General features: G+C 38.6%; 1 protein-coding gene across 2 annotated transcripts; it reads right to left on the bottom strand.

Annotated features, from left to right (window-relative positions):
• Positions 1-4,042: 4,042 nt before the first annotated feature.
• Positions 4,043-21,906, bottom strand: YY1 (YY1 transcription factor). 2 transcript variants are annotated; one of them, XM_058162702.1, is made up of 5 exons: positions 19,535-21,906; positions 8,987-9,149; positions 8,188-8,248; positions 7,306-7,464; positions 4,043-5,884 (listed from the first exon to the last, which is right to left on the bottom strand). In XM_058162702.1, the coding sequence occupies exons 1-5, from the start codon at positions 20,247-20,249 to the stop codon at positions 5,702-5,704; spliced, it is 1,281 nt and encodes a 426-aa protein (XP_058018685.1). In that variant the 5' UTR covers positions 20,250-21,906; the 3' UTR covers positions 4,043-5,701. The 2 variants fall into 2 exon arrangements, with proteins under 2 accessions (XP_058018685.1, XP_058018686.1); XM_058162703.1 differs by having other exon boundaries at positions 8,987-9,137; positions 19,535-21,904.
• Positions 21,907-22,247: the final 341 nt, after the last annotated feature.

Genomic DNA, 22,247 nt, shown 5'->3' with positions numbered 1-22,247 from the left:
TGCCCTTGGCCTGCAAAAGATTGCCCACCTTGGTACCAAGCCAAGATCCCTTTATGGTGAAGCATTTATGTAAATCAAGAGCTAAAAGAGAAACAGTACATATGCTTCATTCTTCATGTGGCAATATACTCCACTAGGTATCCCAAGGTGGTTCTACAAAGATCGCTTGTCTGAGGAAGAGTTTAGACACCAATCTATCATCATGCTATGGGAAATAAAAGATTTTATATCTTAAATATATTTAGCAGATGTAGATCTAATGATTGCAGAAGATTATTTGCAGTCTTTTAAGTCCTTCTTTTCCTCCAAAATATTCCGGAATAGCATGGGCTGAATAATACAGAATTTGAATACCAAAGTGGCAGAAAATTGGTAGGTAAACTGGCACTGATTTCAAGAGACTTGCTTTTGTATATACTGCTGAGCAGGAACAAGACAAAACTGCATTGCAGAGTTACTGGCTTCTGTTAATTAACCAAATTAGTAACTCACATCCAGGTTATGTAATCCCCCACTCAGTACATTCTAAATTCTCTTGTCAAATATTTACAGGACATGGCAGGCAATTCAGCAAAAATACTTATGCAATGGAAAGTGCCACCTGCTTTCTCGTTTACACAAAGCTACAAATACAGGAATATCACAATCTACTACTCTGCTTATAGTTTCAAACTCATTTTTTATATGTGAAACAAGTATAAAAGCCTTCACCAATATATTTCTTACCGGGAAGTATTTTTCACCAACAGGAAACAGTTAACTCAATTTCCTCTAAGATTTCTTCCTGTTCTGTAGCGAAAACTTCCTCCAGTCTCAAGTACTGACTTTATGTGATTGTGGGTTAGCTCTTCCTTCAAGTGTATATTCTATTGTAACAACAGAAGTTGAAACTAAGATGTGTGAAAATGGAAGAATAATGTATAAATTTAGCATAACATAGTAAAATAACTTACACCACAATCCTTGACCTCATAATTTTCTCCTAGAGTTGAATTATTTGCTCCAACTTCTGCTGATGGGAAAGGTACTTTGGTAAGGTCAACTTGTGTTGCCACCAGAACATCAGAGATAAAGCACATAACACAAAAGGCAGTATTCCCAGGAGACGTCAGTGTCATACTTTACAGTCACACAATGAAAATCCATGTCAGAGGATATAGATTTATTTGTTTTATAAAGTATACAGTTCTGCCCTGGAAATTATTCCTGCAGTAAAAAGCCACTGACATAACCATCTCCCTTATGAAGAGTGCTGCCTCTTGCTATTGGAATATTTGTATTGCCTGCCTCCTGCATTGTAAGATTAACAATTATTGACCCTTTGTCACCTAATGTAAGTATTCTAATAGTTCTGAACTCATTTAGCTCAACCTAAGTTGAGCCTTAGGTTGATAGGTGGGGTTAAACTCCCAACCAGGAGTTGGAAAGCATATTCTCCCAAGTGGAATTTGAAAAATAACCAAGGACATGAAAAGATCTAAAACCTTGCCTGGTGGAACACACACAGGTCTCTTATAGTTGAATGAGTCCCTATCCCCTACCAAGCAGAGATAAGCAGTAACAGGCACTCAGTTAATTACTTTCTAGGTTTGTTGCCAGATCCCTCTTTAGATCTACCTGTAGAGTCCCTGTAGTTTCAATATTCAATGATAGTATTATCATTTGAAAGTGTGCCAGGTTAACTGGGCCTCTGGTGGCGCAACAAGTTAATGCAGCCTGTTATTAACATCAACTGCTTGCAATATTGCAGGTTCAAGTCCCACCAGGCCCAAGGTTGACTCAGCCTTCCATCCTTTATAAGGTAGGTAAAATGAGGACCCAGATTGTTGGGGGGCAATAAGTTGACTTTGTATATAGTATACAAATGGATGAAGACTATTGCTTGACATAGTGTAAGCCGCCCTGAGTCTTCGGAGAAGGGCGGGATATAAATAAATAAAAAAAAACCAAAAAACTGAACCTAGTTGTGGATATAGCTTTGGGCTCCAAAATAAGCACTAGAGCTTATTTTCAGAGAAACACAATTTCAGGGTGACCAGCTCGGCTGGGTGCCCCACCTTCCTGGCGCACATACAAAAGGTGCCGATAGTGCGGGGGACAACATTGTCTTGCAGCAGCTGCAGCCCGCTGGTCTCCTGTTCAGAGCACTCTGGGGCTGTGCACCTCAGGTAAGTTAATTGGCTGTCCAAGCAGCAAACAACAGCAGAGGCGCGGGGGAAGGCATGTAATCTGGATGTATCGCATGGCCCACAGGCAAGCCGAGATGAAATGGGTGGGTGGCCACGGGAGGCTTATCTTCATGTCTCTCGGCTTGCCTGTGAACATCATCCAGATCGCCTGCCTTCCCCCCATGCCCCTGCCTCCGTCTGCTGCCGGTGCCAACACACAGACGGGCCTCCTGTGGACACCTGCCTGCTTGGGCCCATCTCTTCGTTTTCTTGTGGCCTGTGTGGTATATCTGGATCACTTGCCTCCCTGCCTGCTGAAAAGGTAATCAACTCACCTGCGCTGTGCAGGCAGTGGCCAGACGCTATTGGCTCCCACGACTTTGCCACCTTCGATGCTGGCCACACTCCCAAGCTGATGATGATGATCTTCACTAAGTCTTATTTTCAGAGTAGGTCTTATTTTGGGAGAAACGTTATTAAGAGGGAGTGAAAAGGACATCTGTCATGTGACTTCCTATTGTTTTGCCTATCTGCTCTGGAAGCAGGCACTTCCATAACCTGAGTTATGGCTGCCTCATTATTCTTAGTACTTTTTCTTCACGGATGTCACACTCAAGACCAAGCACACAGGGTACTTAGATCTGGCCCACAGGGCCACTCTGTAAACAGCTAAGGACTGGTCCATAGTGCCTCTGCCAGCGAAAATGGAGCTTGAGAGGTCTGCATGCGGCCCTCCTGAGCTGTTTTCACTGGCAGAGGGTTGCAGGAGGCTATCGCAGCCGAAAACAGAGCTTGGGAGCCAGTTTTCTCTGGCAGAATTGCTTTGCCGACAACAGGCGCCCCCAACACGAGTGACGTCAAGCTGGCCATGCCCACCTTGGTCCCCACAAGGTCAAATACAACCCTGAAACGAAATCAAGTTTGACAAGTTTGATTCTAGTAGGGAACATTAGAGGAGTCTTCAAATCTTCACGTGGTAGAAAATCAGTGTCTTGATTACTGCTATTTGCTCACCTCCTGTAGTACATTCTTCTCGTTCTGAAACCAGACATATACTTTCTTACTCTTACTTTCCAATTGGCCAAATGGACTTTACCCATCTTCTGGGGGCTTCTTCAACTCAGTCACGAAACTTACTTGGCTGTGGCCTTCTTGCTGGCATGCCAATCAGCTCCCAGAAGCTGTTTCAGAGTATCTGGCCCACCTTATTTCTCAGGTCCTAAAATAGAGCTAACAGGTAAAGTCTTCTTCTACAAAGAAGAAGGGCATTCAGAAGGCATCTTAAGTTTTGCCTTCCAGCTAGAAGTTAATAAGCTTTCAAAATTATCCTCTTTGGAAATTTTCAGAATCCTGTATTAAAAAAGCCTACAAAACCTATTGAAATAGATCTGTTTGAAAACTACTACAGAAATAATGTGCCAAAACATAAAATAGTTATTTTCTACTTCCTAATCTTCCTTACGAACTATCTATTATATTCAGAATCCACTTTTCAATAAAATTAACATTCAATTATAACATCTAGCAACTTTCCACAACCTCCCACCACTTCCATGGCTCGATTCCAAATGGTTCAAGGCCCAGTAGTGGGCAGCGGCCCAGGGGTTGCAAGTTCTAAAATTAGGTGGTTTTGTTTGCACTGTATACATCTTTAGCATTTTAGGCAACAGACTGAACCTATAATTTATAATATCTTAATTATGACATATTTCATCTCTATTCTTGTATGTGCAAGAGCAAGTAAAACCATTTGACCTGATCCAACTGTGTAATAGCATTAATTAGAAGAGATGTCCATCTAGAAGACCATAATATTTCCACTACAAAAGTAGTAATGTTGCCAGAATTATGGACAAAAGGAAGACAATGAAAAATTATCCAAAACAGGTTTTTTAATGTGAAGAAAGTATTATTTCCTTAACCCAGAAACTCAGTTGGCTGGTTATAAATTTGGGTTTTTTTTAACAATAGACATGCTCTGCATAGAACAGCTATTCTAATGTAATTCAATCCAAAGTATTCTAATGCTAAATACCAGCTTTCATCTGAGATCTCTCAATTACATAGATATGTTAGAATTCACAAGCCCAGTGTATCATACCATACAATTGATTCAGCTGATACCACCTTACCTTAAAGCAACAGCATTCCATGAATTACCCTGTCCCATCGTTCACTGATTGCAGGGAATATGAGTATATTCCACAGTATCTGCCAAGAATGATCTGCTGAAAACATAATCTCTTTTTTCTTGCAATCATCAGATCTGTTCTTGAAGGTGGAGACCCTGTGGAGCATTATCTGAGAGGTTGAAGGTAGAATAAAAGGAATGGGAAATCCCACAGCAAATGTTTGCTTACGTAATCCTGGAAGGAATCCAATAAAACTTGAAATTTTACTTCAGGAAAATCCATTATTATCTGGATAAACCAGAACTCCATACTCATTTAATGGAATGCTATGCAGAAGACAAGCACACTTATGTTTTTTTAAAAATAAAAAAAATCTAATTGAAGGCAAAAACAAGTAAAGGTAACTTGAGTTTTATTTATCTTCTAATTTCTGGGAGGTTAAAGAACTATAATTTGTTTTGGACAACAGAAGAAAATAGGCTGTGCTTACAGATAATTTTCTGCCATATTCTTCAGGACCACTGTTTTATTGTTGCCCACTCTATTACACGGGATGTACATATCAGGTGTTGTTAAAAGGTCAGTGCCTGTACAATACATTCTACAACTGAGCACCACTTTCCTTAACTGAACAGGCAAAGAGAAAGTACACGGAACATCAGCATCTGGCAGTATTTTTCCCAAAAAAAGAGACTAAAATGGGTTTAAGTTGATTAACACTATTAAATCACATCTAATATTTGTTACTACATGATTTCATTACAGCTATACGATACAATTATACAAAATGTGTTAACATCAAAGAATACAACCAAAAAAAATTTAAGATAGCAAACAAAACCTATATAACTTTTTTTTAATCTTTACAGGAAAATACTTTTGAAGTATGCATGTAACTGCCCATTCTTTTAAAGAAAATCTACTGCAAGCAAAGTTATCAACCTCCAGAAAAAAATCACACATAGCATTACTAAGCATATCCCCAAAAAGTGTACAATATGCACACTTTGAAAATACAAAATTAAAAAATTGTAAGCAACAGGTGAGCATCATATTTATAACAATGTGAAAAGTCCAATTTTAGCACTGTTTGTAGAAAGAACTGTCTTTGATGCAAGTCCACGAATTGTCTGTCTCTTCCAGGTAGGATCACACTTTACAAAAACACCATGCTCTTGAAACCAAATTACAGAGCAAAATGGAGCATTGGAGCAATGCTGCCTTAAAGTTTATTTTGCTACTTTATCAAAAACAAGTCCCTTAGGCATGTAAGGTTCATTTTTTGTGTTTTTTTAAATTCTTTCCTAGAAACAATATACAAAGGGGGAAGCTTATTTATTTTCAACCATTCTCCTGTAAGGTAAAAGATGTTTTGAGTTCAAGAGCTTTCTTCTTGCAGTTTCACTGGTTGTTTTTGGCCTTAGCATGTGTTAAGATATGAGATTTCAGATTAGTTGATTGAGCAAACTTCTTATTACAGCCATCAAAAGGGCACACATAGGGCCTATCTCCAGTATGAATTCGCACATGTGTGCGTAAATTGAAGTCCAGTGAAAAGCGTTTGCCACAGCCTTCAAATGTGCACTGGTGAAAAGAAAACACAAGAAATTAGCAACTTGTTTACAGATCTTCACTTGCAATATTAGATTTACATGAAATAAAGGTTCTATTCTATACAATTTCAAATTGGGTCTTTGTTATTCATAAGTGAGTTCCATGAAATTGGAAATGTTCTTGTGCTGTTGAACAGCAAAGAAATACGTAAGTATATCCTCTTTGCAGAGAGATTACAAGATTTTCTCTGAGATGATAGTACTTTGTAGAATTCACTCCCAAGACAAATCTATTGTATTGTTCGGAGTATAACAATTTTCACCTTTTCACCCCCAAAAAGAGGGTTAAAATCTGGGTGTGTTGTATACTCCGAATATAGCCCTGCCCAGCCACTCAAAGAGAGGTTTCAGAGGCTGAAAAAAGCCTCAGAAATGAAGCTTCAGAAAAAAAGCCTCCAAACAGAGCTTCAGAAAAAAAAACAGTTTTTTTCTGAAGCTCTGTTTCATAAGCTTTCAGAGGTAGAAAAAAAAGTTTTTTCTGAAACAGTTTCAGAGGCTGAAAAAAAAAAAAAAGCAAGGTACAAGAGCTCACAACCAATGAACCTGTTGCTAAAATTCACCTCTGGGAACAGCTGATTGGGGGTATTCCGGGAGGCCGATCTACCTATCAATCAGCTTTTTTCTTATTTTCCTCCCCAAAAACTAAGGTGCATCTTATACTCCAAAAAATATGGTACCAAAAACCTTTTTTAGTTATATTTCATCTAAGTCAAAACATGTGTATAAGATTTTTCTACAGTTTGAAAGTTCTAAAAGATTCTGATGTTCTATTTATACTTCCATTTATTAAAATATTCAGAAAAGTATTGAAAGTATTTCTTTCCTTCTTTTTGCAACTTAAAGTTGACAATAGTAAAAAAAAATCTTAATAGCCTTATCTTACCTATTATCCCTCACTACATGGTGGTGGCCCATATTTAAGTGGGGGAATTAACATATATTATTTAGAAAACATTAACTGAAATTTGATATATTTTAAACCATTTGAAACAAAATACTAATGTAAATTACCAATGAAGATTATCAAGAACATTTTAACAGCTTACTATAATAATCCAGCTAACATCATCTATGTACAGAAGTAAATGTTGTTCAAGTAGCTTCTTTGTATTTAAATATTAATTTTTTAAAAAGCATATTTTAATAAGAGATATGGTCAGGAAGCAGAACATACTGACTAAAATATACTTTTAATATTTCTCCAATTATTTTCTAAATACACAATTTAGCCTCTAAACAAATTCCTTCCAGTACTTCAACTGGATATTATCTATCATACAGTTTATCTAGCTTCAGAAATAAAGTAAAAACAGAATATACACCAAAGAGAAATTAACTAGATTCTCATGACAATGTCATGATTGTCTCATCTAGAATATTTGAAATAGTTACCTGAAAGGGTTTTTCTCCAGTATGAACTAATTGATGCCTCTTTAGCTTTGAGCTCTCAACAAAGGCCTTTCCACATTCTGCACAGACGTGTACCCGAGGCCCATGAGTATGTAGATGCTTCCTCATGGCCGAATTATCCCTGAACATCTTTGTGCAGCCCTTCAAAACAACACAAGTAAATTATTTAATTGTCAAGGCGTCCAAATATCAGAATTATCATCATCTTAATCTGTATACACTGACTAGGCTTACAATTATACTGAACCAAAATATGGTTTGATTTTGGTATACTGCAAAGCCCAACCATGGCCACTGCTGCCTTTATGACCTAATTCTGTATGAAGGGAGATTGCTAGGAAAAATCTCTTCTTTCTTGAAAACGGGAATTAGAATTTTTTATATACTACAGCAGTGATGAACCTTTTGGCTTCAGCATTTCAAAAATTTATAAAATGCCTTACATAACTCTGCTAATGTGCAGTGCCCTCCAAAAAGAAACAATTCTTTACATGTTCATTTATTTAAAAAAATACAGTCAAATCATGTATGGTGCTATGTATTATATAAAGAAACATTCAATAATTACAAAAATGAAATGCAAGTAAAACAAATGCATTTGGGGGGGGGGGAGGTGTGGAATGAATGGAGCCTGCTTTTGAAAATAGTTGTTGGGTGTTGGCGGCATATCACCCAAAACATTATGGTGTGTCACCTTTGACACACATCATAGGTTCACAATGACTCTAATACGCCATAGGAGACATTTAAACTACACTGCAAAATATTGGCAAAAAAAGCCCAGAACATAAGAAAAACATTTTTGAAACTCCTATATTAAAAAGGTTCTTACTGAAATAAATTGCTCAAAATCGCTTCACTCACTTTATGAGGACATGCTATCGTTCTTGGTGCATCATCTTCCTTGATTTTTCTTGGTTTCATTCTTACAAGAAAAAAAACAAACACAAGCATTGAGTGTTGAATAGCAGATAAATTATCAGAAGTACCGTCTGTTATAAATCATTATACTCTAATGCTATTGCTTCTTGATGAATTGCCTTTAACTGCTTTAATTAAGGAATTTAACAATCTACAATTCAGATTCTATGAGATAAGAAAAAGCTGCCAAGTTTGGTTCAGTTAAAAATTCAGAAGTATACCCAGAGGAACAATATATGCTTTGACGACAGTAGGACTGACATAGAATTAATTGCAGAAATGATTACTTAGCAAGTGATTGAAAAACTAGATAGCAATTTCTCATTTGTTGTGCTTGTTTTAATACTAACCACCAACATCTCTTGGTGGACATTAAAATCAATATATTACAGGAAATAATTAAAAGCCTGAGCATTTGAGACCTTTCAAAAACTAACAGCAAAGTGTCTACCCAACCAGAAGTGAAATCTAGAGACTGGGGCAGCTAGTCCAGCCAGCAAACATTAATTTTTAACATCTGTGAATTATTAAATAATAATATGTAAGAATAATAAGAATTAAATAAGAATAAAAACAAATTCTATTCTATTCTGAACCTTCTGTGAATATCAAAGTGACTATCTTTGTATTGAAATTACATCTCTGCATTGATCCAATTCAGTGATTTTAACTGAAAACAGAAAAATCACATATTGCTCAAAATCGGAATAATTATTTGTGAAAAGAGTTTTATAATACCAACCTGGCAAATTCAGCCAATTGTTTAGGATCAGAAAGATCAATCCCAGGTATTCCTCCAGGTGGTAGCTTCTTTCCCGTCATGTATTCAGAGTAGTCAGGAGGGGAATTCTCGCCAATGATCTGTTCTTCCACCACAGTCTCATGGTCAATGTCTTTTTTGTCATCTGCAATGATTAGAGAAAACTGAATTTTGATTTAACATCCACGAAGGACGACACTGATAGTGTGGAAAATGTTTCTTAGACAAATGTTTGTACTAAGAAACAAATTCAGCTATTTTTTAGACAAAAATACAGAATTTACACTTAAGTATAAGAAATCATATATAATAAGTGTATTATATAATAAGTATATTGAGCATTCATTTTTAGAAACTAATTTCCTTAAAAACATGCGTTATGAATTATTCTATAACATTTGACACATAATTATTCCTAATGCACTGCAACTAAAGCAAGACATCTTTTGCAAAAAAGCTTTTTTAAGATATCACAATAATTTGTATATTATAATATCTGCTATTTATCTTAATTCAATCATACATTTATAAAGCATTTCCCCCCTTAACTTAAAAAAATTCTGAATACTTGCTATGTAATTAACACCAAAACCCCCAGTCTGGCAAGATATGAATAAAACAACACACACATACTTACTATAATTAGGCCAACTTAACATTAGTTGTAGCAACTTTTAAAAATATATTTGAGCAAAATTTCTCTGGCAATTTCTCTTCCTTTTATTTTAGCTATCAAAACTGCAAGTTTATTATTTTTCAAATAAACATATTTAAAGAATAGTTTCCACTAATAAATTATCAGAAATTTTCAATCTTTGTTTCAATGAGGACTCAAGTAGCTTAATAATTCCAAATTTATATATTATTTTTAATAGACAGGCTAGGATAACTAAATTACAAAATTTTGATGTGTGCATGATGTGTTGGTGTAAATAGATAATACTGTGGCATACAAAACAATGAGATGACTCTCTGTCTACTACCTTGAAAGATCCAGCAGCAGATTGATAGCTGTATAAATTTGTCATGAATACAATCTTATGCCGCCCGCAGTCCAGAAAGAAAAATAGTTTGCAGTAGGATGGATCGAGGAAGATTTTAATGGAATACAGCATAGAACCCAACAAAGAATATATTATGACTTTCATTTCCAGCTTTGTTTTGTCCCATTAGGATTTCATTATTCACTTTGGTTTAGAATTATTCAGTATACAGTCACTTAGGTCACTAATTTTAAACAGCTGTTTTCCCTCTATTACAATTGTGCAAATAATCCATTTCCTTTATTTCCATATGGATAAGGAGACTAGACTTTGTTCCTAGATCAGTTCTGCTCTCTAGGCAAATTTATAACTCAATTAATTGAGATACAGAACTCATACTAATGTAAATGTGTCTGAAGTATTTACAAATCATATTTACATGGCTGCCCACCTGATAGAATGTGATTCTGGGCAGTGTATAATAAAATCATAACAATATTAAAACATAACACTATTAAAAATATTTAAAGTTATTATTAAAAAAGCTAACTAAGAGCATTGGATATTATGAACAATGAAGCCACCTCAGCAGATCACTTTAAGACTCAGGCTTGTTGACAAAGCCACATTTTGGGGGATTTCTGGAAGGATGGCAGAGAAATGGCCAATCTCACCTGGGGAAAGGATGATATTCCACAGGGCGGATACCACAGTAGAGAAGGCGCATCACCTGGCTCCTGTCAGATGTTAACTCCTTAGTGGATGGGACCCACAACATATCTCTTCTGCTGGATCTAATGGGATGGACAGATGTATCGGGAAGAGGCAGTCTCTCAAATAAACTTGCCTACTACCATTTAGTGTTTAAAATCCACCTTAAATTGGATCCAGAAACTGGCAACCAATAAAGCTTGCAGAGTAGAGGTGCAACATGGGCCATTCTAGGAGTACACATAACTACCTGCACCACTTATTCTCTGCCACCTGAGGCTTCCTGATATACTTCAAGGGTAGCCTTATGTAGACTGCATTACAACAGTCCACCCAGGAAATTACTGGGGAATAACTAACCATGAGTAGAGCTTCCCCATCAAGAAACAGGCACAACTAGAGCACAACATAATTTGCTTAACAACTGCTTTTCTTAGCAATGCAATATAAGACAAAGATGACCTGTGGGCTCATGTTTCCTGAGAATGGCTCACTCCCCATTTCTTGCTGTACCTTCCCATGACCATTTCCACCATAATATTCTCACCTATCCATCTCATGAAAGTCCAAACATTGCCCAATCCAAGGCCAGAGGTCTCCTCCTGTCCTGCATCCCTAAGAGTGAAGGCTAAGTCCCCTGAAATACTACAGTCCTAGCTCTCAGTGCCATCAAAATAGAATCATCCCTCCCCCCCTCCGCTGTTCTCATCAGACTCCTCAGGGCTCCCTACCATTCACACACACCCTTTCCCTTGTTCTCAACTCAGGGGAGATAAATCACCATCCTTGAGAAATAAGGCCAATATTATGACGTTCATTGCCAGAGATTGCATCCTCCTGTGTAGATTTGAACTTTGCCCACAAAAAGAGAACATAAGCCAAGTTTCTTTTATGAACAGTTCTCAGACTTGGAGAATGTGTGCTAAAGCTTCTACCAATCTCTACACTTTTTAATTGCAGCTTGGAAGTGTGGGCATTGTCAAAGAAAACTGGAGTCTGAGGCAGAGCTGCAGTCATTAATCATATTTGACACGTTGGAGAATTTGGTCTATTAGGACATATCAAACTCACTGGTCAAGGATTATTTCTGCACTGCAATGAGAAGATAGGGGGAGGAATAGAGGAGATATAACAGCAAATAGAGAATCCACAGCAAGTAAGTACATATTTAAATTGGAAGAAAGATGTTAAGTTTAACTATGCTATGTGGAAGCTGAAGTTGTGAAATAAAATTCAAATAGGCAGATGGTGGCATAGATTTCCTATATGTTATGCTTTGTCCAACAGTACCAAGTACAGGAATTCAAATGAGATAATTTCTGGCAGATGGCTATCACACTTCTGCTAGAATATATCCAATAAATGGAAGCCAACTGCTCAACTATTAATTAAACTATTGTTGCTTTTAGGAGGATTTTTTTAAAAAACTTTTTTTTAACCTATCTGCCTTCTTGTAACTTAAATCCATTATTCCATGTTCTACCCTCTGTAATAATAAAAGAGCAGGTCCAGGCCTTCCTCTGTACAATATGCCCAGAGATATGTGAAGAATGGTATCATATTCCCATATTCTCAGTCTTTTCACAAAGCTAAATTGTTTCAGCTACTTCAAATCTCTCTTCCAGGACTTAAAATTTAGTTCCCCAATAATCCTCATTACCTTTTTCTAAATTTTAGATTTTCTGAATACTTTCTCAAAGTATGGAGCACAATACTTAATAATTAAAACAATCATTTTAAGCCTTTCACTAAAAATGTTAAATTTTATTTCTGAATACATAAAAGTATCACACCTATTTTGTGTCATCTATACTTCTAGCAATATTTCTTCCCCTCTTCATCAATGTTATTGATACAATGATGAAACAATACAGAACCTAAAATTGAATTCATGGCCTTCTCTTTCATACCTCTGCAAATGACTACTACATTGCTAACCACTCTTTTTCATGCAGTTTTCAAGTGACTTTTATTTCCACTTATTTTGTCATGGAACATTTGACCACAATTACCATATTTTGGGGAGTATAAGAGTTAGTTTTTGGGGAGGAAAATTTTAAAAAAACTGATTGGTGGGTGGATCAGCCTCCTGGAATACCCATCAGCTGTTCTCAGAGGTGAATTTTAGCAATTTTGGTTGATTGTGAGCTCTGTGCCTTGCTTTTTTTTCAGCCTCTGAAACTTCTGAAACTGTTTCAGAAAAAAGTTTTTTTTTCTGCCTCTGAAAGCCTCAGGAAACAGCTTCAGGGGGAAAAAGGCTTTTTTTCTGAAGCTTCTTTCAGAGGCTTTTATTCTGAAGGACTATCTGTACTCTGTTCAATCTCCTTTCTTTGGTATTGGTATATAGATTAACCTCTTCCGATCTGTTGGTTATTATGTCATTCTCCAGATTTGTTAGCATAGTTTGGTTAGACCTTTACTGAGTCTTCTTTTGTTGCTTGCCATATTATTTTAGATAAAAGCCTTTCAGAGGCTTTTTTTCTTAAGCTCTGTTTGGAGGCTTTTTTCCTGAAGCTTCCTTTCTGAGGCTTTTTTCTGAAGCTTCTTTCAGCCTCTGAATTTTCACCTCTTTTTTGGGGGAAAAAGATGTGTCTTATACTCCGAAAAATATGGTAAGTAACTATCAGAACATCATGGGTATTTTATCAGATGTTCCTTTGAAATTAAGATATGTTATAGCAGTCCTGTTTCTACTAAAGTGGTTATCTAGTCAAACAATAATCAGATGTTAATCTCACAAAATTTAATCTCACAAGATCCACCCATGGCAAGATGGGCAGCAGATAAATTTAACAAATAATATTTTCATGGCAAATCTATGTATTGTTCTACATGCATGATTGGAGTGGAGAAATTTGGCTGTAGGACCTTCAGTGCCATGATCTTATGTAAAGTAACATAAATGCAATGGTACAGGAAGTCTAACTAGCTATGTTGCAATCTATTTGGCATCCAAATTATAACACTTGGGGTTTATGAAATATATGTATAGAAAGTCAGAAAATAGTTATGGCATCTGACAGATTCACATATTATAACTGATTTGACTATTTGGATATCCAAAAGCTGCAATGTTTACTGCAGAATAGTTAATATATTCTAGCAAAATCCAACAAAATCGCAAGCAGGTTCAAGTATCTGTGCAGCTTTCCTCAATCTTCAGATTCAAAGCTGATACCTACTTGTGAATCTCCCTACACAATGAGATGATTGTAATATTGATTGTAATATATAATACCAAGCCTAAACATGTTTATATGTACTTAACTTAGTGCGATAAATACATCTTTTATATACACAAAAATATATACTAAGTCTATACTGGTCTATGACCATTATGATTTCATCTGAAAGAGCCAGTCCTCAGTTAATGTCTGCCCTATTTAGTGACCATTCAAGCTTACAATTGGCACTGAAAAAAGTAGTTTTATGAATAATCCTTGAACCTATGATGGATGCAGCATCCTGCTATCACATGATCACCATCTGCAACCTTCAAAGCTGACTTCCAACAAGCAAAGTCAATCAGGAAGCCAGTAGAAATCACAAGCTGTGGTTGTATGACACTGCATTTAATGACTGCAGGTGATTCACTTAATGGCCATGGCAGAACTTGCTTCACAGATTAGGTGCAACCATCCTCCAATTAATGGCCATGTCGCTCAGCAATGAAGTTGCCAGTCCCAATTGTGGGTGTTTAATGAGGACTACGTGTATATCAGGTCACTAGAACATATTCAACAAATGATCATTTTAAAATCATAACTTAGTGTTACATACAAAACCATACAAAATTTTGGAAAGCCCAGAACATCAAGGGGTGAACCAGAACAATCTGCCCTAATTCTAACAGCTGTATAGTACTCCTATTCTGAGCTTGATAATCTTAAAATAGGAGCATGAAAACCCCCAAAGAAGTCACAATATTAAGATAAAAGCATGGTCAAATAGACAATACAGAGCAAGATTCCTGTATACTCAATAATAAGGTAATATGTCAAAACATATTACATCAAAAATATTTCTTTATATACTAATATAAAGTTATTATGTACTTATGTACTAATAAAAATTTATTTCAATGTTCCTGAACTGAGCACAATTATTTTAATGGCACTATTATAAAAGCATGAAGTATTCAATCAGTACATTGCTAATCTAATGGTCTGTAACATATAACTTTAAAAAGAAGCAGTTTAGAGAAACAGATCAAACAACTAATTGACATCAGAATTTGGTAATTAAGAAATGGGCATTTTGCAAAATGGTTTAATAAGCAAGGTATAAAATTAAACAAATCACTGACTTGAAGAACTCAAGTAAAAATCACGGATTGTATTTGCTCTTAGATTTTTTAACGAACTCAATTCTTTCTACATGATATCTAGTTTTATAATTCTATATACCAGACTTCTACAAGCATTCTCCAGACGTATTAGCTATGCTGACTAATAGTTATGAGAGCTGAACTTAACATTTGGAAGATTGAAGAAAGCTGCAAATACTTGAACCTGTGTAGGAGCATGCAGCAAAATCTGTGGCAGATGGCATACATCTTGCAATTATGATTATATATTCTGAATATTAACAGAATTCTATGAAATCACTCAATGTAATTATTTGAAAATATAATACAGCAATTAAATTAGTAATACAGAAATTACTATAACGTAAGATTTAACTATTTCTATATATTGTATTTTTGCACATCCAAGGCTCCCATATCTACCTTATATGGAAACCAAAATGTTCATAGTCTTTTTATAATATCCTATACATTTGATCAGAAGGCAAACTGATATATTTGTAAAGAGCAATGTTCTTTGATTAATTTTAGGATTCATTCAAAGGACTCAGATTGTTGGGGGGGCAATAAGTTGACTTTGTAAATATACAAATAGAATGAGACTATTGCCTTACACACTGTAAGCCGCCCTGAGTCTTCGAAGAAGGGCGAGATATAAATGTAAAAAAAAAAAAAAACTTAGAGCAAGTTAGAGTAGAATAAAAGTATTGCATGGTGAAAATTATACAATATTTTGGTGTGTGTGTGTGCATTTCAATTATATTTAATAAATCATTAATTTTTAAAATGAGTAGAGTCTAGTTTTTATTATTTCATTTTCTGTGTATACAACTCTTATCATGATAATCTCTCATTAGGCTGGATTCAGACTTAATTCCAATTTAAATCAACATGATTTGAGTAATAATTTAGCGCACTGATTTCAACAGAATGAAAACTTAAACTAATCATACAGTACTATCTTGGAACATAATGTCTAATTAAAAAATGATCCTTTATCCCATGCCAAATTGAATTTATGGAAAATCCAACTTTAAAAATTGGGAGAATATGGCAATATGAAAAAATTGGTTGGAAGTAGAGTATCAACTTTGGACCAACAGATGATGAATTTGTAACATACTGTTAAGAGTTTACTGTTATGGGACAAATAACATCTATCAGATATATAACCTAATTTAAATATTAACAATTAAGCATTAGTTAACAACATTGTTTGGACCAGCAGCATTTTCAGTTGAGATAGTAGAATAACTTGTTAAATCCTTTAAAACAAAAAAAAAATCTATTGGTTTTTATAAGTATTTGTTATCAATAAATCAATTTGATATGCAGATGTTAATAAATGAATAAAGAACTAGAGGTTCCTATATTGTCTAGACCAGGTGTCAAACACACAGCCCGAACGCCTCAAATACTGGCCACACCAACTCCCGGTTTAGCGGAGAAAAAGTTGTGATACATCGTGTGACCACGTGATGTCACGAGTCTGACACCTGTGGTCTAGACCAAGGGAATATGTCTTAACTTCTATAGCAAGACTATCAATGGACTTCAAATTAAAACTAACAGAACAAAAAGATAATACTCAGAATTTATTCTCTATGTATAACAATTATTGTTATAATATGTATTTTATTATATTGTTTCTCTTTTTTTCTTAGAGCACTTTTTATGTGTTATTTCCTTTTGACAATGTTTACATAGTATTTCCATCATTGTTATCGTGTTTTGTTCTTATCAATTAAAAAACAATAAAATATAAATTCAGAAAGTACAATTCTATCTATGCTTACTCAGTAAAACCTCTGGGTTCATTGTCATAACTTTGTAATCTGGATTACAACGCACTCTACAAGGGGCTGCCCTTGAAAAGCATTTGGAAGCTTCAATTGGTGCAGAATGCAACTGCACAGGTAGTAATAAATGGTATCAATTATTAAGCACATACAACATAACCATCCATTTGGGCAGGATTCAGACCCTGTTGGTAGCCGGTAGGGCCTAGGAGATGTGCCTTTTCTACTATAGACCCTTTGCCTTATGGAATATTCTCCCTCCAGTTATTAGAACGGCCCTGACCCTGCTGATCTTTTTTGCAAAGCATTAAAGACCTGGTTCTGTGCCAGAGCTTGGGGCACTAAGGGTGTAAAGGGTCCTATCTCATGCCGTGCCAACAATATAATAGTATTTTCCTTGGCTGCTGTGTGTTTTATTTTTTGTACTTCTCAAGTTTTTAATTTAAGATTATTTACTACCCAATGTCACTTGGTGAAATACAAATAAAATATATATAAGCAAATAAAACAGACAAGTATTTTCATGGGCAAGTACAGGTAGGTATGTCTTGTGAATTATCAGTTTTTGCTTTCAAAAGTAAGCAATTTCATTTAGCTTTAGATGAAACTATTACTAGTTTCTAAGCAACACAAACTAGAGCAGTGGTCACCAACCAGTGGTCCGTGAGAAAACTTTGGTGGTCCGCAGAAAAATTATTTGCATTTTTTATATTGCCCTATTTATCTTTTTAAAAAATTCATATTAGTAGTCCATGGGATTTAAAATTAGGGATTTAGTGGTCCCTGAGATCCGAAAGGTTGGTGACCCCTGAACTAGAGCATAAAGGAAATGTGAGCCACAAAGACTTTTGGCCCCTAGGTGGGGCCAAATGTCTAATGTAAAAAGAGATTAAAAGTTTCTTTTGTAGAATTTAGTAAAGACATAGGCCTCTTCAAAAATCCATGAATTTCAAAAAGGAAACTTTTCCCTCCTTTACCATTAATTATTCTATTCTAGGGATTATATCAACTCATCAATCATTATATTTTCAAACTATATATTACCTCTGAAACAAAACCATTGAATTTTAAATACTGATCATAAAAAATACTTACAGTATTATATAAAACGTTCTAATCAACACAGCAGGCATAGTGTGCTCAAAAAATAGATTTCCTGCAATAAATAAGCTGCATTCTTTTTTATGTTTCTGCTAAGTGTATGAGAATTCAATGCCTTTTATACACAGCAGAGAATCGCAATAAAACTTAATTTTCTAAAATTACCCTTAATTTTATGCATTTAAAAAGCATTTTTACAGAAAGTAATTTAAGTTCTAAAAACCTGCAGGGTCTTCACAATTGTCATGCAGCAACTATATTCATCTGATTATATGATGGCAGTTTCTTCTAAAGTTGTTGGAAAGAGAGTTTAAAGCCATTTTTGGGGTCCAGGACTGAAACTATTAAATCATATATTCTTGCTGTGTCATATGTGAAAAACATGTCCCAGTTAACAGCTCTGGAGTCAAAGATCTAAAACCAGTATCTATAGAGGTAAAGAATTTGCCTTTTTTCTCTCAAGGTGGATAATAACAAGTATTAAAAATAACCAAAGCAGCTATTTTAGAATACTTTCAAGACCCTAGTTATTTAAAGCCAAAGTATATGTCATGTAAACAGTACAGAAAAACTTTTATTTCTTGTGAAGAGTTCAAACAGAATACAGTGAAACCAGGCACTGTTATAACACTACCAGTGCTGAGAGCTTTAAAAGTATAGCCTGCCCTTTCCAAAACAGAGAACAGGTGCAATGGTCTTCGTCCCCTTACTTTACTCCTCATTCTAACCAGAGAAAGAGTTGCTATCTAAAGGTTTAGGAAGGGAAAGTGGGAGGGAAAAGAAAAAAGGAGGAAAAGGAAATGAGGAGGAATCTGCGAAGCAAATCGCCGCGAAGGCATGACCGTCGATGGGAAAGGAAAAAGGACATTTAGGAGGGGCATCCAAAGGAAGACTTGAAAGAAGCAGCCTGCGCGTTGAGAATACTTAGAAGAAGGAACTATACTGGAAAGAAGCTCGCCAGGAACAGTTGGATAAAACCTTAAGGGGGCGCCAAGAGATGTCGAGCAGAAGCAGCGGTTAAATAAAACCAAATCCGACTCAGTTGCGAGGACAGAAGGGGGGAAAAAGGCAACGGCTGCGCGCGCTGAAGCGACGGCGGCAGGAAGAGCGCCAGAGCCGGCGAACGAGAAAGAAACGGAGCAAGGAAGGCAAAGGAACCGGCCGCCGAGGTTGCCGCGCGCCCGCCCCGCCCCCAACCTCCCTCCTCCTCCTCCTCCTCCTCCCTCCTACTGCAGAAACTACGCCATTGCGGCCTAGTCCAGGAATCAGTCAGTGAGGGAGGGAGGGAGGGCGGGCGGGCGGGCGCGCGCGCGCTGTGTCCCCTCCCCCCTCTGCCTGTCCCAGCGGCCATCTTTGCGGGGCCGCCGCCATCTTTCTTTCCCTTTTCCCCCCCGCCGGAGGGAGCCGGGCAATCAGGCAGGAGCAGCGCAGACCCCGCCATCTTTTCGGGGGAAGCCGCCATACTTGCCCTGGCGAGATGAACATGGCGGCGCCCATCACACACATCCAAACATGGCCTCCCTTCAAAACAAAACGGGGGAAGAAGCCTGCCGGGCACCGTCCGGGGCTCCCCAGACCTTCCCCAGTCCCCGCCGCAACGTGCCGGACTCGTCCCAGCCGCTCTACTTACCCGAGGCCCACATGGTGACTGAAAACTCCCCCTCCAGGGTCTTGATCTGCACCTGCTTCTGTTCCCATTTCCTGGCGCCGCCGCCCCCTTCGGCTCCGCCGCCGCCTCCCGTCAAATAACTCTTCTTACTGCTCTTCTTGCCGCTCCCGCCGCCTTTCTTTACCCGGCCACCGCCAGAGGAAGAACCTCCGCCCGAGCCGCCTTTACTACCGGCAGCCGCAACGGTGACCAGAGTCTGCTCGATGTACTCATCCTCACCGGCCGGAGCCGGCACTGGAATGAGAATCTGGTCCTCGAAGCCGTCATCGGCCCGCAAACCGTCCGAGTCGTCGCCTCCTACCACCTCCTCGCGAGTCTGCACTAGGATCACCTCCTGATGGTGCGGGTGGTGGTGCAGGTGGAGCTGGCCCCCGCCGGCCCCGACTCCGCCGCCACTCGGGTCGCCGTCGGTGACCAGCGGCTGCAAGGCGATCATGGGAGGGTGGTGGTGATGATGGTGGTGGTGGTGGTGACGGCGGTGGGGCGGGTGATGAGGGCCGCAGTCCTCGCAACACTCATCCTCCTCTTCATCGTCCTCGTCCTCCTCGCCGCCCACCACAGTGGTCTCAATAGTCTCCACTGGGATGGTCTCCACTTCGATCTCGTGCAGTTCCACGATCTCGGCGGGCATTTCCGAGCCATCTGTGGCAATGTACAGGGTATCTCCTGAGGCCATGGTGGCTGAGCCGCCAGTGGCGGCGGCGGTGGGCCCAAGCCTAGCACAGGGCCTCGAGTCCACTCCTCTGCCCGACGTCGGTGGGACTCAGGCTCCTCTGGTTTTCCTTCCTTCTCTTCCGCTGTCGCCTCCTCCCCCTTCCACACAAACACCACCAGTTCTTCGTTAGGAGGGTGGGAGGGAGGCAAGCAGGCAGCAGCCTCAGCCGCCGCCAAATCCCGCTTGCGCTGCCTCGCGAGACTACCGCCGAGAGATGCAGACACCCTAGTTCTTCCTCACCCGCCATCCACACCCGCGGAGGCCGCGGTAGCCGCCGAGACACGCCCACTACTAGCCCTGGCCCAATCGCAATCCCCGGCTTGGTTTAAGGACAACTCTCCTCGAACAAACTCTCCGGCTTCACCAACTGGCAAACGGGCCGGTTACTTCGGGACCGCCCCTTTTCTTCCTGAGCGTGACCTATCACCACGAAGTTGAGCAGATCAAGTCCTGCCCCGCCGATTCCACTTAGCTGGCTTCTTGGAGGGAGGGAGAGCGAGCCGTTGCTCCTGTGGTCACGCCCACTCTTGTAAATGAGCCGTGAGAGAAAGTTACTGTTGGCGTTGGCCGGTCTGTTCCATTGCCTTTTGCGTCGGGAGGTTTGGGAAGGCGTTTTGTTTTCTCTTCGGGTCCTGAGAGCTTTTGTGGCTGGGTTGGTTGGTCTACCTGAGGGAGCGAGACGGGTCGCCTCGGCCTACCTGGGAACTTTAAGAGGGTGAACGTTGGCGCGTCTTTAGCTTCCTGGTTGTTGTTTTAGGTAGACGCGAGAGAAAAATGCAGTGAAGCCCCTGTCGATTTTCTGCCCCCATCTTAAATTTGGTTCGTCCTAATTATTTTTATTTTTTATTTTTATTTCTGCCGAATTCTCGCAGTCCTGTCGAATCTCGTTTTTCACGATCCCAAACAAACGCAGTCCGGGTTTGCGCCACGCTCTACAGCGGCTGAGTTTGTGGGTCCTTGTGCGAACTAAACAAACCGCGGTTGCTTAATAGACTGCAGCTCAGTTAGCGACGTTTTACGCGTGGCGCGAAGAGGGAGATTTCTTTTTCCGTGAAAGACAAAATGAGGTGGGGGGAAGCTTGGGGTCCCCCTCTCCGACCACTCGCAGAACGGCGCAGGATTTCCCTAAGTTCCCTATTTTGCTATTCGGGCTCTTCGTTTTAGGGATCCCCTGAGCTGACGGAGTTCCCACTCTGTTATTCAATGCGTTGAGGCATGGTACGGGCATGTTTCTGCTAAGCTTTTCGTACAGAATGTCATTTTCCCTTTTGGGTAAAGTGCAATTAATGTTGCAACTTGGATGGTTACTGTAGCGCGCATCCCATTCTGCTGAGTGCAACTGTCATTAAATGTTTACAGCAAGAATACCTTTCTCGGTGCTTCACCTTTACTTCTTGTTGTTGTTGAAACCTTAGTAGAAGCAGTTTGGCCTAGTGGTTAAGGCATCAGGCTTACATCAGGAGACCCATGAGTTCTAGTCCTGCCTTGGGGATTAAAGCCAGCTGGGTGACTTTGGCCCAGTCACACAATCTCAGCCCAACTCACTTCACAGGGTGGTGGTTGTGGGGAAAATAGGAATACTATTATGGATGTTTGGACTTGAGTTACTTATAAAATAAGAAAGACGAGATTAAAAATTCTTAAATTAATTTGGCCCACTTTACTTTGTGTGTTTAATTTCCAATAAAACCTCAGTGCAATTTCTGTGTCAAGTTTTTGTTTGAAATCTGTGAGTCTTCCCTGCAAATATTAACTGGATGAAAATATGTTAAGCAAGACTTAAGCAAGGAGATCTTCAGTGACAGGAAAGGATCATATCGGTTTACTAATAGGATGGCAGATTACTAGGAAATATTTATTTATTAAATTTATATAGTAACCAACTCACAGTGACTCTACAACCAGTGACGACAATGGCAAATAATTCCTTATATTAGCAAGAAAGCAAACTAGATGGGC

The sequence above is a fragment of the Ahaetulla prasina genome, chromosome 1, assembly GCF_028640845.1.
Source record: "Ahaetulla prasina isolate Xishuangbanna chromosome 1, ASM2864084v1, whole genome shotgun sequence".
In the NCBI taxonomy this organism is placed as follows: Eukaryota; Metazoa; Chordata; class Lepidosauria; order Squamata; family Colubridae; genus Ahaetulla; species Ahaetulla prasina.
This window is presented reverse-complemented; position numbering and strand designations above follow the sequence as displayed.